The sequence below is a fragment of the Hoplias malabaricus genome, chromosome 2 (assembly GCF_029633855.1).
Source record: "Hoplias malabaricus isolate fHopMal1 chromosome 2, fHopMal1.hap1, whole genome shotgun sequence".
NCBI classification, from domain to species: domain Eukaryota; kingdom Metazoa; phylum Chordata; class Actinopteri; order Characiformes; family Erythrinidae; genus Hoplias; species Hoplias malabaricus.
The window spans coordinates 26,576,466-26,594,393 of NC_089801.1; the positions used below are offsets into that span (position 1 = coordinate 26,576,466).

General features: G+C 38.4%; 2 protein-coding genes across 2 annotated transcripts; both read right to left on the reverse strand.

Annotated features, from left to right (window-relative positions):
- Window positions 1–578: 578 nt before the first annotated feature.
- On the reverse strand, window positions 579–2,734 carry gas1b (growth arrest-specific 1b). The gene has a single exon (XM_066662047.1). The coding sequence runs from the start codon at window positions 1,899–1,901 to the stop codon at window positions 1,104–1,106; it is 798 nt and encodes a 265-aa protein (XP_066518144.1). The 5' UTR covers window positions 1,902–2,734; the 3' UTR covers window positions 579–1,103.
- Window positions 2,735–9,307: 6,573 nt separating this feature from the next.
- On the reverse strand, window positions 9,308–16,412 carry fbxw2 (F-box and WD repeat domain containing 2). Its single transcript, XM_066659715.1, has 7 exons — window positions 15,955–16,412; window positions 14,068–14,577; window positions 13,544–13,738; window positions 12,934–13,067; window positions 12,328–12,414; window positions 11,967–12,136; window positions 9,308–11,121 (listed from the first exon to the last, which is right to left on the reverse strand). Exons 2-7 carry the CDS (start codon window positions 14,555–14,557, stop codon window positions 10,830–10,832), a joined length of 1,368 nt encoding a protein of 455 aa, XP_066515812.1. The 5' UTR covers window positions 14,558–14,577; window positions 15,955–16,412; the 3' UTR covers window positions 9,308–10,829.
- Window positions 16,413–17,928: the final 1,516 nt, after the last annotated feature.

A 17,928-nucleotide genomic window follows, 5' to 3' on the forward strand; every position in this document is an offset into this window, starting at 1 on the left:
GGAATCACTAAGCACAAGGCAGGAACACACCCTTAAGGTGGAGATGTCTCCAAATTTGGGAGACAGCTAACTGCATTACCAAAAGTGCTACAAAACCTGAACATTGTGAGTTACAAATGAGTTTCTGTGGCAATTCAAACAGTGAATAAAAATCATAGACATTAATTACAAAGACCTCAAACCTTTCTAGAAATAAACACTAAAAAATGTCAAACAACTCTGTCAGTTGGCAACTTCATTACTAGAAGCAAAGGTAGATGACACAATGCTTGCTCCTGATCCAACTATGTTGCATGCATTAATATTGAAATGAGCATCAGATGAATCCAGTTAGTTTTCATTATTCATAACTGATAAACAGAATTCAATGAATGCAAATTTATTATATACTAACCCAATTTTGTAACTGGTTTTGTAGAAACCTACAAATCAGAAAAACCCTAAAATAATGTTTTGTTGGATGTGGGGAAGTCAATGAGAGCAAACACACCTTCAGTTGGTTTTTAGTTTATTACATTTTATATATTATTAAAACCAATTTACGGTGCTTCTGAACGGTGCAGCAGTATAAACCCTATCATCACAAGATCCCTGGGATTAGCTCAGTCATTGAAGGGCAGGAGTCCTGGAGATCACATCTGCTCTTGCTGAGTTGATGTGCCCACGTCCAACCCCCTATCTCTCTGCTCATGGGCATTTGTTAGCTGATGTGACAAATTCTGCGTATTATCTGTCTTTCTATGTTTGTACATTGTGATATGAAAATTAAAAAGAAATGAACTCGAAAGCAATGTTTCATAATCTGTACTTAAATTATAGATTTAAAACACTTTGCACATTTCATTTTTTAAAAGTACAATGTTTACATAGGACGAATAATAAGGGGGAAAAATTTTCTGTCAACACATCTGCATCTATGGCATAGAAAAATAAACTGTACATTTCATCTTGAATGATAGTGTATAAATCCATGTTATAACTGGTTTATGTATAGCTCCAAACCAGGGTCCTGAACGTCCCTTTTCACAGTCTCACAGAAATGAGCTCAGAGTTCAGCCAAAATTGAGTTCAACAAGAACAAACCCTCGCTCCATCATCCACACTTAGGAAAATCGTGTGAGAACAGAAGCAACGCATGTCGCCAACAAAACCAAGTTTTCTCCGTCAGCTTTCGCATAGTTCTCTGCCACATAATCCTCATCGTCCTCGTCATCGATACCCCGCAGGTGGTCATCATAGTCCGAGAAGAATCCACTGCCCGCGTCCGTCGCGCCGAAGCACAGAGTTCTCATGCTGGCCTTCACGGACTCACAGATGGTTCTCTCAGCGCCGTCGCACACACACGTATCCAGCGGCCGTGCTTTGGGCATGGCGCGCATGCGCGCTATAGCGACCCGGCAGCCTTCCGTGCACGCGCCCTCGTCCTCGCGCCCACGAGCAGCGGAGGCGAATAGCCCGCGGCACTGCTGCAGAAAGTCGTGCGCCGCTGCAGCGCACTGTAGATCGCGCTGGCACTCGCGGCGCGCTTCCGTGCAGCCGCCCGCGCCCGCGACGCTCGTCCTCGGGACGCACGGTTCAATGGCGCGCTTGGCTTCGTTGCATACTGCGTCGTCGTGTGCGCAGTGGCAGCGCTCGAGCGTGGGCCCGATCGCAGTCAGGTTCAGCTGCACGAGTGACGATACGCAGTGGCTCGGACACGAACGCCGGCGACCGAGCAACACTGAGCCGCACGCCTGCGCGTATTGAGCATACGCGTAACGGCACTCGGGCTCGGACTGACAGAGCAGTATGGCCTGCCAACAGAGCGGAGCATGCACTGAAGTGGCGGCGACAACAGCCGTGAACGTGACGCTAAACGCCAACAACAAGACCACATCCCGGTGGCCGCGTGCATAACACATCTTATATATCAGACTTTCTTTAGCAGACTGAGTAATATTCCATGTTCATCCTTCCTATCCATATATAGCTAGAGTGGAGAGAGAGAGAGAGAGAGAGAGAGAGAGAGTGGAGAGAGGGAGAGCATGAACGGGGGGCAATATTGCCGCTTCCGTCCTTTAGAATAACACTCAGGGTTAGGTTTAAGGTTGCGTTTTCACACTGGGCACATGTTACTAAAGTAACGGTCTATCCACGGGTGGACTACATTTTGTAGACGTTTGTTCAAACCCTAGGTATGACCTGCACAAATGAACACTCAGACCTGTGAAGGCTGCATGGATATGTTTCATTTTCTAGTTGAACACGGCCCAAAATGTAAAAAAGTAAGACTAAGTTTCACTTGAAGTTGTTTTATGTGAGAGGTCACATGTCCGCTGCCAGTTTGACGGCTGCTGGACGGAGCTTTGAAGCTACGAATTGTGTTTCCCCTCAGAAAAGTTGAAGCATTTTAGACTTCTACGGTGTAATCCTCGTTTGTCCACGTTGGAATTCCACAAGTGAAAATGCCTCTGGATTCCCATGAAAAAAAAAACAACACATCTCAAACTACTCGCTTTTCTCGTCTACCCCCGTCAACTCTCATCAATTTTGCAGTCAATGTCCTGCTGTTTCTTTCCACTTTGTCCCCTCCGCCCTCGTTCTCTAGCGAGGGTTCAACTTCTGAAACTACACGACGAAGACGTTCGTCCTCTTCCCGTCCACAGCGACACGCCTCGCATTATTCAAACGTCCAAAATCCATTGTTTTACAAGTGAAGGTAGCTCCGTAGCGGCTATCGTTGTTTTTTGTTCTCTTTTGTGAGTTAAGTCTCATTTTCCCCAGTTTGTCCCTCCACGTTTCTCGATGGAATATTTCCAAATGTTTCCACTTCTTGAAGGAAGGTTTCCTCATGCGAGTTCGAGGCTATAACATGTTAAACTGGAAGGGACCGTTTTCCAAAGTGCGGTTAGATGCGGCGATATCTCTGTGGAAGACTCCTCATTTCTCCGGATCTTTGTGACTGATGCTTTGCTATGGGTCTGCTGCGTTGTTGTGATTCTCTACGTCACAACATGGGCGGGAACAGGAACGTGACATATAGGGTTTTAGTGGGTTTGAAGTGGGGGTAGTAAGTAGTGGGGATGACAAAAAAAGGAGCATATATCGGGTATGAGGTACTAGGGAGTAGGGTTCATTATCATACTTTACATACTTTCAACCACAATCTGTCATCTGTTTTATATTTGACCCATAGGTGTTTCATTGAGTGGATCTGACACAGCAGGAGTTTTTAAAGCCCTCAGAGTCAATGCTGGACTAAGAAAATAGTCCACCAACCAAAAATATTCAGCCAACAGCGCCCTGTGTCCAGTGATGAAGGACTAGAGGACGACCAACATGAATTGTGCAGCAACAGATGAGTTACTGTCTCTGACTTCACATCTATGAGGTGGAGGTAGGTGTGTCTCAGTGAGTGGACAGTGAGTGGACACAGTGCTTAAAAACTCCAGCAGCACTGCTTTGTCTGATCCACTCGTACCAGCACAACACAAATGAACACTTCACCATCACGTCAGTGTCACTGCAGCGCTGAGAATGATCCACCACCCAAATCACTCGGCACTGAGGTGGTCCTGAGTGGATCTTTTATGTAGCTGAGACTGTCTCAATAGCATCAGTGTTGACCACAAGCCAGAGTAGTGCTGAGCACACAGCTCTCTGTCTTTGCAAAAAATCTGAACGCTTGACCAGACCCCCATCTTATTTTGCCTTAGACTGCACTAAAACCGAGCTCAGTATCAGCATGTTTCTTACTTTCTCTCGTGTGAATGGACACTCTTCATACTTCTCTTCATAACTTCAGTTTCTTGGCTAATATTCACAGTTACAACTTTACTCAAGTCACTAGCAACATTTTGGAACAAGCAGTTAGACATTTATTCTGCAGCTAGGACTGAAAATTAACACCCAAATTTATCACATTTCTTAGAGTTGCTATGATGGAACATGGCATAGAAGGTAAAAGAAAAAATATCTATCTATCTATCTATCTATCTATCTATCTATCTATAAGTATGTACAAGAACCCGTTTGTTCAGAAGAGGACAGGTAGTTTCATAGGACACCATTAGAATGAACATGAAAATGATCGATCCAGGAGTAACTCCTGGACCCATGGTCTGTGCAGCAGGCTCCATCTTATTATGAGTTATGGACACATACAATAAACTATCAGCTGTATGTATCGCAGTCAGTGGCTGCATTGACAGGTTTATTTGTCAAGTTGTATGAATCATAAATGTAAGGAAGCGTAAATAATTCTGTTCACTGGCTCCTCACTTCACTACCTCTTCCACAACTCACTCCTTGCTCTCTCTTCTTGGAGCTAGGAGATTTGTGCCATAAAGCGTTAACCATTTCTCGCTAGAGTCCTTCACTCTGTGATTCAGAAGTTGCTTATTCCAGTAAAGCAGTAGCCGACCCGGCATAGCAGCCACAGAGGCTCTATTCTCCTGATTACAGCTCAGTGGAACATCACAATCACTTAGAGGCTGTAATTTTAAGGTAGAAAAACTACTTAGTGTTCCTTTAATGGAGTTTGAGGCAAGTGTGTGATAATTTCAATAATTTACACAGTGCTAATTGTTGTATAAGCTTCCAAAACTTGGTAGTTACATTAGTCTTGTAGCTCCAAAGCATTATAAAGAAGCAAAATACAGATGCCAGACTGACTGTGCAAAAATGTTCTAAATGCTTTAAAGTTGCTAACGTAGAAGAACAGAGAGAACATTAACATTTGCTGAATGAAAAGAGAACCAACATTATTTAGATGGTAACTGATATGGCGTTTCTCATTTCTTCTGTTTTTTTTTCTTTTTGTTTTTTTTGAACCCACAAATGACATTTAACAGAGTTTCCAAAATGGGATAAGCTAACATTTCTGGAAAAGAAAATGATCAGGCAGCCAGGCCGACAGTCTCCAGCTTTGTCACAACTGATTAAACACACAGGGATGAAACTGCCAAAAACATTTCACAGCACTGTGCCTTTGCCAAAAAGCTCTCAAATGGCACAGATGTAGAAAACAGAGTCTCATACCTCCTGTCCCTCTCTTTCCACATTAATGGAAACAGCTGTTGACCATCTCCATATTCCCCTCAAACCCTGTGCTTTCTTTAAGTGTATTGTGTTTGTTTAACCGCCTGCTTTCCTTTTCATATCCTAAGCAAATGTTTCTAAACGATTTGTTGTGACTGGCCTCAGTCTGCATAGTAAGGATCAAACTTAAGCTCTGAATATGAAAAACATATGTTGAATTGGACAGGGGGGATGTTTGGAATTCCTTCTGCTTTAAAGCAGAGCTCATGAGCTTGTGGTTCTGAGGGCATCGTCAGTCATGCCCTATTTTCTTGGTTTATATAGAGGTATTGCTAATCAAATGGGCAAGTGTGCACTAATTCATATTTATAGCTTTTATTTATTTATTTATTTATTGCTACATAATTTTATTAACAAGAGCTTACATTTTAAGAAAACTAAAATTTATTTGAATTTGTAAAGACTCAAAAGTGTCTGTTGGTGTGAGTGTGTGTTGGCCTGTGAAGGACTGGCGCCCCCTCCAGAGTGTATTCCCGCCTTGCGCCCAGTGATTCTAGCTAGGCTTCGGACCCACCATGAACCTGAACTGAATAAGTGGTTACAGACAATGAATGAATGAAAGAAAAAATGCATTTGTATATTCATTTATTATCAGACTTAGCTACTGAATATGTGCCTGCCGCCCACATTCTCCCCTCAGACAACATGTCTGCATAGTTCAGGTTCTTCGTTTCAGAAGTTTCAACTACTGCATCCTCAAATGGAATTGTAAATCTACAACAGGGGTCTTCATCTACCCACTGTCCACTGTTTTCTGGAGCTGGAACCATGTTATAAGTTATTCATTGCTCACAAATCTTACGAAGTGATCTTCACTTATCTAGACATTCCCAAGAAGCCACTGGCTACTGTTGTGCATAGTGCCTCCTCTTTCTGCTCACTAATAATACTAGACATCATTTGCCATATCTCTGGTGATATGGCCTTATTAAACACTTTGCACGACTCACCTGACTTAAGGCCTGCTCTTCTGCATTGCACTTCATGGCAAAACATGTGCCTTAATTCTAACAAGCTCTTGGCTACCTGCACCACCACTTGCGGATCCAACTTGTAATTAGAACATCATAAACTTTCACTGGCCATCTGAGGCTGCAAGCCAAACTGTAGACACCACATTTTAAACTTTCCTGGCAAACATGGTCTATCAATGCTATTATATAATTTAGTTCTGCCCTGTACCATCTTTCTAAACTCCAGCACAGAAGACATCGGTTCTCCTTCCATCAAAATATTTTCCTGCCTACCAAAATTATCACTGAACTTCTCCAGCAACTACCAGGTGCATGGCACAGCGGTCATAAACGTCATCATCTCACATACACAAGTCATGCCATGGTCACTGATGCCCCCCACGTGCCATGAAAGATTTTGGCTTTTGTGTTATCACAGATAACACAATGTTCAATTTTGATGAACGCGAGCTGAAACATGGACAACAGCATACATTTCTATTGATGTGAGATAAGCTTTGACCAATCACATGAAATTGATGTATGTGTAGGAGTGTGTTGCAGGCACCAAATACAAAATTTGTGTACAAAATAAAACCAAGATGGTCAGAGATAACAAGGAATTGATTTATTTTGATTTATTAGTCATTTGTTTAAATTTGTCAGTTAAACGTTCAAGACACAAATTTGTGTTATTGCAGTTTTAAAAATGCCGCTACTTTTCTGGAAATGAGGTTTGTTTGAGATTGGGTTTGGGATTATTAGTTATTGTCTCTTTTTTTGTTGATAATATTAATGTGTGCAAATATGCATATTCATGCAAATTCAATTATTTTAGCAATAAAATGATTTTAGGGAAAACATTCCAGACTATAAGAAATATTTCTGTGCATAATCACATTGGAGACTTTTCACTTTAATGATGCAAATGTATAGTGACCTCTGCTGCTTCAAGCAGGAAGATCACCAAGAAATGGCTTCTATGGAAGCAGGCTGAACCTCAAAATTCACATCATACCCCTTGTCCACATGTTAATATTTTAACCCTCTGATCTTGTTTTGAGTTTTTGCTTGTTTATTTTTTTTAATTCCCTTTTTTCTGACAAAAACTGACTGGTTTAGCTTTCACGGTTTGTTGGTTAGTACATCAGAAACCCAAAAATGATATTTAAAATGAGATAATATTGTGTATAATATTCTCGTTAAAAAGAAAATATAATTAAAAGGTGGCGATGTAAACAAAACATTAACACTTCTTTATGGTGTATGTTTGATCCCAAAATTAAATAAAAATCCAATAATTACATTTGCACACTGTTGAATTCTTATGTACATAGACATTCAGAAACATTTATCTCAAAATGTATCTGTTTTAACGACGTAATTAGAATTTACACAAACTCACCACATCATCAGAGTGCCAGCAACTCCCACATTACGCGTAGGCGGTTAATATACTGTCTCTAGTGTTATGGAGGAAATGGACACAACCCGCCAGTCCCTGAGAGAGAGTAACAGTTTCCCTGTCTTAAATACATCATCTGCCTTAATAATCTTACACTTAAGATACCAAGTAAACACCTAACAGCAGCTTTTGTCCTGTTTAATACATCTCTACACATCTCTATTGTATTATCCAGACACAAGAACCACTTAGCATTTTGCTGCATTGCCAAGCTGAGCGATCCTGATTTAGGGTGAGTTTAGGACCGCCCACATGATTAACATAGAGACAGAGAAATACAGAACTAAATAAATGAATAAATAATGTTGAAATGTGAAAATAAATATATATGAATACATAAAAAATGAAGACAACAATAGCCCAAATTAACTGTGATGTATGAAAATATAAAAATATATTTGAAACATTTCTTGAAGTATGTTCGTTTTCATAACAAAAATAAATTTATTTATACTTATATCAATTAGGCCCTCTCTCTTTCTACACATTTATCTATATATTTCCATCCACTTTGCAACACATTACTTTGCATCCACATACTTTTGCAACTGCCTAGCAACACCTTAGCAACCACCTGGAATACACTGGCAACAAACCAGGTTTACACACTGTAGCAATCACATTTTAAAAACCACTTGGAATACCACAGTAATCACCTAATGACATCATATTAAGAATATAGCAACCACTTCAGATACCATAGCCACCACCTGGGATAAAATAGCAACCACCTAAAAATCATATACTAACACCTTAGCAACCACCTGGGATAACATAATAGGTGCCTAGCAGATAAAAGATCACTTGCCTAGCAGCCACACCGTAGATCCTACAGTGAATAACCTAACAACTACTTAACAACCCCTTAGCAACCATGTGAAAACCCCTGGTAAACACCGAGATACCACAGCAACCACTCGGGATGCCAACTGCCTAGCAACACCTTAGCACCTACCTGGGACACCATACCGACCACTTATGTACACCTTAGGATTGGGATAACAAAGCAGCTGCTTAGCAGCAACTTTCAACTACTCTTACATCCTCCAAAAAATGCATATTTAGTTAAATTTTAAGTGTCATGTTAATACCAAATTTGCACATTAAGGGGAATTTAATTCAAATATAAAATTAAATAATACATTTTGGAATAAATTTAGGTGAATTTTACTGTTCTGGCTTATACAAATATTATGATATGTTAACAAATAAATAGAAATTGCATATTATAATTTGCAGATTGTTAATATTGAACAAGAGGGTGAAACATTGAAAGATGCCAAGTCTTAAAAAGGGCACTCTTTCTCTTCTGGTCGAACACCTCAGAAAAACAGCAAAAATCAGATAAAATTTTACAGGATAAACTGTGCATCACCCCACAAATGATAATCACTTCAAATTTTTTGTTTTTGTGATTTTCAGCCTCGTGTGCTTCACAGATTTTTTGCTCAATTAAAATGGATATTATGCAACATAGACATGAAATACCTAAATTATTGTAATCACTAACTTTATTTAATTTGCCTATTTATTTATTTTTCTTGAGCAAAGTAGAGCGTGAACCTTGACCCATCCTTGCTCCTGAAGAACAAGCCTTTCCTGAATGGAAACTCAAGAATGACTCCATCTATTTAATTTCATATTTACAGCATTTCTGGTGTTAAATTGCCAGACAACTTTTGAATGTGATACAGGCTTCATTATGTTCAGAATGAGCATGTTTTTTATATATATAAAAAATATATATCTATCAATTAATCACATCAAAATAGATTTATGAATCACTACATATTTATTTACATTTCCCATCATGTGCAAAACTAATGGAACCAACGTGTTTTTTTAACTAGCTGCAATCTGATATTTTATTCATACTCAAGAAAAAAAAAATAGTGACATCTACCCTTTGCTACTTTCATTTATTTGAAAGACAGCATATAATATACAAACAAAAAACTAAAATTTGCTAATTGTGGAAGGGCAACATTACTGTCTACAGTGGCATGAGTGACTATTACAGTAAGGTATATATTTGAAAGAAGTAATGCATCAACAGTTTAGTTAAAGGTCAAAACCCAGATTCCAGAGTTAAAGCCCTGATGACACCAGCGAACTGTACCTATGCACAGGCACTCACGTGGCACCCATGGCATGGTTTATAGGTTCCCTCTTAACAGTATAATAATAAAATTATATAAACTTCATATATTTGCAAGCAGATTTTATGAGATCTATGTCAATGTTATATCAATACCAAGACACAGAAAAAGCTGTAGACAAGGGTTTGTTTTCTTATTTTGATCATTTAAGTAAAAAAAAAAAAACTAAAACTAAACTTGGATAAATTATGTTTTAAATGACAATAGTTGCTTTTTAAATTTTACTTCTAAATTAGAACAGCCTTTAAAAATTAAGATTAAAAAAAGAATATTGAAGAATATTCATGTGAATTAATTTCAACTGAATTAGTCTGTGTAAATGGTATAGTAAATAGCACGTGTTGCGGTGTTGATTACATTGGGCTAAAAAATATTTAAAGTGTAAAAAACAAGCATATTTTTCTCACTGACTTTACAGTTTGCAACAACGGATTTCAAGATTTGTCACATACATGTTAAAAGTAAAAGGCACATGACTAATTTCAAGTGAAAATTTAAAACAGAGTCATGTTTCTGAAATTTAAATGATGCTGATAAACCAGGCTTATGCTGTATATCATTCCCATGTAAACACCTAAGAAAAAAACCAAAATAATTTTAGATGCAAGCTAGAGCACGTGTTTATGGCCATCTGCAAAAAAATCTCTTCTCCAAAACAAAGGAAACATTCTCCTGTATTCTGAATGTAAATTTGTGACCTATAAATGAACACATACATTTGTTTAATGAAAACAGTGATACTCAAAACAAATTCTTTATTATTATTTTTTTCTTTGCAAGAATTTGAGTGACTACTGCGGCAGGACATGTTATTTTCAAACAAGTGCTTGATCCACTGTTGTCTTTATGTTTCTTTTGCTCTCTGAATCCCTTTTATGTAAATGCAAGCTCATAACAGTTTAAAAATAACAAGTCAAGCATTCAGTCTACTGCAGTTTCCAGAAACCTCTGCCAGATGCATGATGTTTAAATGTGCACGTATGATTCTGTACATGAGAGAGAGTGTTTGTTCTTGACCCTAAAAGCAATCAGAGCAGAAAGAAGAGAAAACAAAAGAAAGAAGACTTTGGTGCATGCAATATCTAACGTAGTTGGTTGCGAGTTTCAGAAATCAAAAGCACCCTTTAACGTTCATAATGTCAGTCATATCTGCGGTGTACTCAATTCCCGTTTCTAGCCATTCTCCTTCCACAGAACCAGATGAATGCTATGGTCAGGCATGCTGGTGGCAAAAACCAAGCCTGCATCATTCTTGCCATCAAATCCATTGAGCCACGAGGTGATTCCTGGCAAGAAGCTGGAGCCTCTTTTGGATTTACGATATGCTGGCAGTGGCCAGCGGCCAGCGATGACCTCAGTCCTTAGGTCCATGACATACAAGTGATGATTATCAAAGAGGAGGGCAAAAATCTCACCGAAGCTGAGCAGGGAAGGATTGGCTGGGTCTTGCTGAGGTCTGATGACTCTGTGAGTGACAAGACAGACATTATATACTGAACTAATCAAAATGACAATCTTGTACTTGGGCGTGTTAACAATGTTAAACCATGCAATAGAATACCAGACTTTATCTGAAGGAGTGACTAGCAGGCTTCTATATAGTGTACTGAGCAATGATGAAGTGCAAAATCCAGTGCTAGATCTCAGTTAAATTTGTTTTGAATGCAATTTTGTTTTGTCATGTCCACCGGAAAGGTATTTCATAACCAAGAGGTGTGTTATACATTATAAATATGTTACAATACAACCTAATTGAAAAAGTGTAAATACCTGTGGTATTCTGAAGAATTTCAAGAACTCTATAAATCGGTGGCAGACAAAAATAAAATCCAGCGAGAGCTGGAAGCAGGGAAAAAAGTGCCAGGACTGTATTTGTTGCTTTCCTGACACCACATATAAGTAGTGCTCTGTCCGAATTAGAACCCTACTCCTTATATACTCCCTGCACTTTAAAGATTTGTACAACTATACTACTATACTGAATAGTGTAGAGGAAGGGACTTGCGATTAAGCCCTAGGGGTGTAACTGCAGAGTAATGCAGACACCAACAGACAAAAATATAAATGCTCACAACCACATAAGATATTTGCACAGGCTTCAGCGTACGCTCTGTGTAGACTCAACACAGAAGCATAAATCAGCCGTCAAGTTTAACCTACAGCCTCTTGCTTACACTCTAACTGCTACACTGTCATCTAATTGCAAAAACGGACAGAATTACATTACACATTCCTGAAAATTGCAGCGAAGAATGTGTTCCCAAAAACCAAACCAATTTTATTTTTTGCTGTTTTCTTTGAACAAATTACCTTAGGACATCAAAACTGGCAAAGTCCCACTGGTAGACTCCTAGGTCTGAACTGCAGACAATGTAGCGTCCATCGAACTGTAACCTGGGCTGCAGGCAGACGCTACGGTCCTCTGACACAGACAGGGTCTTTAAACATTTGCAGTTGATCTCTCTTCCTATGGGCCACACCTGTTTTGAGGACAGAGAATGAGTGTGGTCATGCCCAGTGCTAGGTGATATTACATAACCATTTCTCAAACTATGTAGAGTTATAGAAAATAAAAAAAAAACCTGAAACATTTAGCCACAATAATTGTGAATATATTGTCATTTTGAGCAAACAGACTTCAATGCCAAAAATCCCAATAAAAGGTATTTACCTTGATTTCATATTTATCAGCACTCAATAAAATATAGTCACCAGGACAGTGCATCATAGACTCCACCTGGCTTTTTTGTAGGATTACCTAGGACAGAGTAAACAAAATAAGGTATTTACACAGTTATTTGTAAGGGTCTGCACTGATATAGCCTCTCGTATCAGTTTATTCCAGAAGCATGATATTTATATTGTTTACTATGTAATATTATTTAATAACATTGTTATTATAAGTAGTTTAAATATCTATAGCTAAGAATAACATTAAAGTCTTAATTAAAAGCAAAAGGCGTTGTCTACACTGGGTAAAAAAAGGCAAAAATATATATCTGAAGGCAACAAATTATTATGGATAATTTGGCTGTAAACAGGGATGCATAGATTTGTAATATTTGTAAGAATGCTAAAGTGTGTGTCAGACGGACTGAAGCATGACTGAAATAAATGTTGCAATAAGCCTTTGCAAGTGTGGGAATAATATAATATAAAAAAGAAAGAAAGAAAAAAAAAAAAAAAAAAAAAAGAAGAAGAATAAGAGCACAGTCTAAACACTGGATATAGATGGACCTTGGAATTGACAAGATGACACTGCTAATACGAATCTTACCTTAGTGACCCACTCTGTGTGTCCAGTGAGGGTGTTGAGACAGGCTCCAGCCGACAGGGCCCACACTTTGACGGTGAAATCTGCTGATCCGCTGACCAGTGTGTCCAACTCATCATTGTAGTCAACACTGAACACTACAAACATAGAGACCCTTTAGAAACACTACCCACACTACAAAAAATTGAATAAACTTCAAGATACTGCAGTAGTTTACATGAACTGTGTTAACTAAAAAATTTTTTTAAATGAACATTAATTTAAATAGAATCCTTTGCAATTTACATAATGATGCATGGTTTAAATAGTAAACTTCACTGCAGGGTTTTTGATTTATCTTCTTTTTATTAATATTTTGAAATCCTTTATCAGTTCTTGATTTGTTGTGGTTTAGTTTACTCCACTTTACTGTTATGACATTTCAGACTTTTTTTATCTGACAGATCATCAAATAAATGCATAGGTTATTTGTGACAAATATAACCAACAAGTGATTTTAAACACTTTTTATCCAAGTGAGTTTCTAGCAAGATTTATTATTTACCACAAAACTGAAATTAAATGTGTCTGCTGATCTGATGGCAAACAGATGAGAATACTGCTTGACACTAACCTGCTCCAGTGTGTCCACGAAACTGTTGGATTTTGGCACCTGTACTCCACTCCCAGCATGCAATGGTGTTGTCAAAAGACCCTGTCACTAGTTTCTGCTCATCAAACTTTACAGCTGCACAAGTGTGTGTCTGAATGCCATAGATGCACTGCCCAGTACGTACATCCCATAGTTTAGCTGACAGGTCATCTGAACCTGAAGACAAATATAAAATTGTCACAGATGCGACAAAGTGCTAAAAGCATCAATTGATAACAAGTGTTAGCAACTGTCACCTGGAGCAGGACTCTCCAGCAGGGAACCTCCAGGTCCCTGGAGCTGTGGGACTGCGACACTACCTGCTGCACCACTGTGCTGCCCCATTCTCATAATATTAGCTTAAATTATTATTAAATAAACAGCTTAAAAGTATACTACAGGATTTGCAGGGTTTATGATGTGAAGTTGTGAATTTAACATAAATACATTAAAGAATGCAAGGAGCACATTACATGGACACATGAATAAAATAAACACACACATACCTGTGCAGAGGAGACCGTCTTTGTAGTATAACGCATACACTCGAGCACTGTGTCCAATCAGGGAGCTCGTCTCAAAGGCATTTTCCTCTCTGAGCTGCTTCATGCGTCGCTTAGCCTTCAGGTAAACCCGTTTCCAGTATGCCGCGTCCTGGATGGAGTCGTCAATTCGCCAGCCTAGGTCTTGGCACACACCCTGCCATACTTCTGTACAGGTATTAATGACTTTATTCCACTGCTTGCACACCAAACAGCAGGTAAGCAGGGTCTCTGGGTCTAGACAGCGGAGGATGTAGAAGGCCAGTTCCAGCGGTAGAAGGCGCAAGAAGTCCCGCTTCAGTAGGGTCTCCAGTCCATTTGACAGGTGTTGAAGTTGAGCGGCACCGCTCAGTGAAATCAGATGGTCTAGAGATTGATTGCGCTGTTGGTCATTTAATGCCAGGAAGGAGGAGGAGACTGACTCCAGCCATCCCTCAAAGGCTTCCTTCTCCATGGGCACATGAGGGCACCTACCTGTAAAGAGGAATGTTCTGGGTACTGAAAAAAGTATATAAGGGTATATAGGGCAGCAGACAGCAACTTAACTTGAAAACAACTGTTACACAATTAACAAAGCATTACACAAGATGTCCCTCTTTACCTGAGGAAAACATTTCTCAGCAAAGATTAATGAAATGGAATATAGTGCACTCGGTTAGGCATTGTTTAAAATAAGGCAGCTTTGAAAGTTGCACTGTTGCATTTTCAGTGAAAGAGATCATCGATTAACTTTCAATCTAATACTGCCAAACTTAACACTAAAGAACTTACTGATGACTGTAATCAAGTTAATTCATTCGGGTGCAAGGCAGGAACACACCCTGGACACGGTGTCAGTAAGTATTTTGGCTAAGTGATATTACTTCAAAGTAGTCGTCCAATCAGTCCAATGATTCTTCCAAATTCATACAAACTTTAATCATTCATTGTTCTGGTTTGAAATTCTCCATTCTACATTGATCTACCAGGTCAAAATTATACAGATGCATACATGATTAATAGATAAGTATCACATGACTTAGGCATTTAATGTTTCTTAAATACTACCTCAGGAGGAAAAAAAAGATTTATGTTGCTTTTCCCGATTCCTGAGAGGCAATTTTATGAAAGGTCTTCAATAAAGTTTTGACAAAAATGTATAACGTTTAAAAACTAAATATAATGTAGAGTTAACAAAAGGGAATTGTATGTCCAGACTGACACAAATAAATATTTTCTTTTTAAATGCACCCCCACACACCCCTTAAATTTAAAGTTATAGATTATTCATCAAAACGGAGGTGAGAGTTATTAGATGGTAATACAACTGTATTCACATATTTGACAGCACATGTCAGCAAGCATCTTTTAAATGCACATTCACATCCAAGAACAATGAATAGCTTTGTTTATGAATGAATGATACATGTCATCATTCTGTAAATTAAAAAATTAATGTTAATAATAATCACACACACACACATATACATATATATATATACACAAATCCTGTCTTGGCTTAAGTGGCTTTTGGGCTAGTGCTACAACATATAAACAGTAGTACTTGGTATAGCAATATGGTAGCAACACATTCAATTAAATCAGTTAACGACAGCTAGTGCAGTTACTGCTAGCTCATATTTAGACTCTAAAAACGTTAGCTGACATATTTTGGAAGTTGTAAACTTAGCCAACTGGCGCTAACATGGACTGTGGTGCTAGAATATATACAAAACTGGCAACGGAAATGTTTAACACACAGCTATGTCATAAAGATTAAAAGCCATTATGTTCCAGTTCATTAATGAGTCCTAAAATAAGTGTAATTCACCAACACCTTTTATAACACCAGAAGTTACACAAACGACTTACCATTTCCAGTAGAATCCGATGGTTAGCGGGAAGCTAGCTAGGTGGAAAACTAGCTGTTTGAAAACCTCTTTCATTAAACATCGAACCAGCGGTGTCTTATGGAGCTGTTACCGTGGCTTTCCTATGAAAATCTAAGGTTATAAATTGTACGCTGGAAACAAGAAGAATCAGTATACCTATTCTGCCCGGTAAAGTCTGACTAGCTAGCTGAGCTAACGTTAACTGAGCTAGAACCCTTGAATCTGTGGCTAGCCCGACAGCATCGCTCATATAACGCATGACCAAAACTAAAATAAAACCGAATGATTGTTATTCAACTACATTCATATATAAATACACTATGCGCTCATCTGTGGTGTTATGCATTAAGCACACATGTTAAATGTTTTAAAAGCGCCGCTATAGACACTGTGCTAACAGCTACAGCGAAGAGAACCCGTTATACTCCGAGCAGTGGCGAGTTCCGCCTCAGGAGCGGAGCGGAGGAACCGGGGCGGGACCGGAACGAGGGTGGGGTCTTAAAAATCTCTCTCTCCACTCAATGTAAACTTGAGCTAATTTATTCATTTATAAAAATGGTTTGAACTTTTGAGATAGTCTGCAGTATTTAAAAACATATACATTCACACACACGCACATACTGCATCCTCTCTCGTTCTAACAGACCGTTTTTTAATTGAGGTAAACCTGCATTACATATTTATTATACGCCGTCCATTGTAAACGTCGCTGGAAATTTTTGTCTTCCATTTAAATTGAAGAATTGAGTGCTGTTAGCGGTGTTTTGAAGCATTATATTTTTCTGGTTTTATAATTAGATTAAATAAAAAAACATGCAATGAAACACTGAATACACAAGTTATCATTTGTCAACCACTTTTATTTAATTTATTATAAACAGCACATATAGGCAAACAACAGAAAAGATGTTCAAATCAATATTCTTTCCTTAAAACACCATTGTTACTCGAGTATTTATATGAAGTGTAGAGCTGCAGGAATTAGAGAAAAAATGTTTCCAACAGAATTGTTTTATTCTTGTAAACCACAGCGGTTAAATCCTGGCACTTGCAGTATTTACGTTGGAAAGAAGCCTGCAAATTTGAAGCTAACTTGTAAATTCTACAAGCTTCTTATTCCAATTTTCCATTACATTACCTTTTAAATAAATGAACTCACACAGAAGCTCTTTGGCAGTGAGCTATATATGCATGTTTTGGTTTGCTTTTTAAATTGTATTTATTTATTTTATTATATTTATTTTTTGTCAATGTACATAAGGCCACTATTAATGAAATAAAAGACAAAGTAGGACAAAATCCTGAAAAGCAATCCCAATTCCTCTTGTTTATTTAAGTTTTGTACAGTTGTGCTCCTGCTGTTATTTTGTTGGAAAACACGGTCACACCAGCCATTGCAGATTTACTGTACACCTATAGTATTGCTGGCATACTGATGTTACTTTATTCCAGACAATAGTGACTCTTCAGTTCTCATTCTCGTCAGCAGATGGTGCACATGCATGGCCAGAGAGGTTGCCGGGCGGAGCGTCTGTGGCTGAGATTAGGAAACCCACGAAATTGCAGGATGGCAATAGGCCAACCAGCTGCTGCTCACATAGTTGAAAAAAGGTCGCTATATTACCCTCTTCAGTGCTGAAAACAATCAGAAGTGCCCTACTGGCTGCACTTCACATGTGAAAAACTGATTGCATGCAATCATTTTTGCAATAAATTATGGTGTACCCTTTAGAGCAAGAACATTTGGTGAGTATCATTCTAAAGAAGAAATCATGATTCAGAGCCCTATAAATATATTTATTAATGAATAAAAATTTGACATTGTGCGTGTATGCAGACTTGTGCACTAATTTCATTAATTTATTAGATAAATGAAATGCAGATATAAACTATATATATATAATATTATATATATACATACACAGTCCAGTCATAAAATTAGGACCAGCTCCTT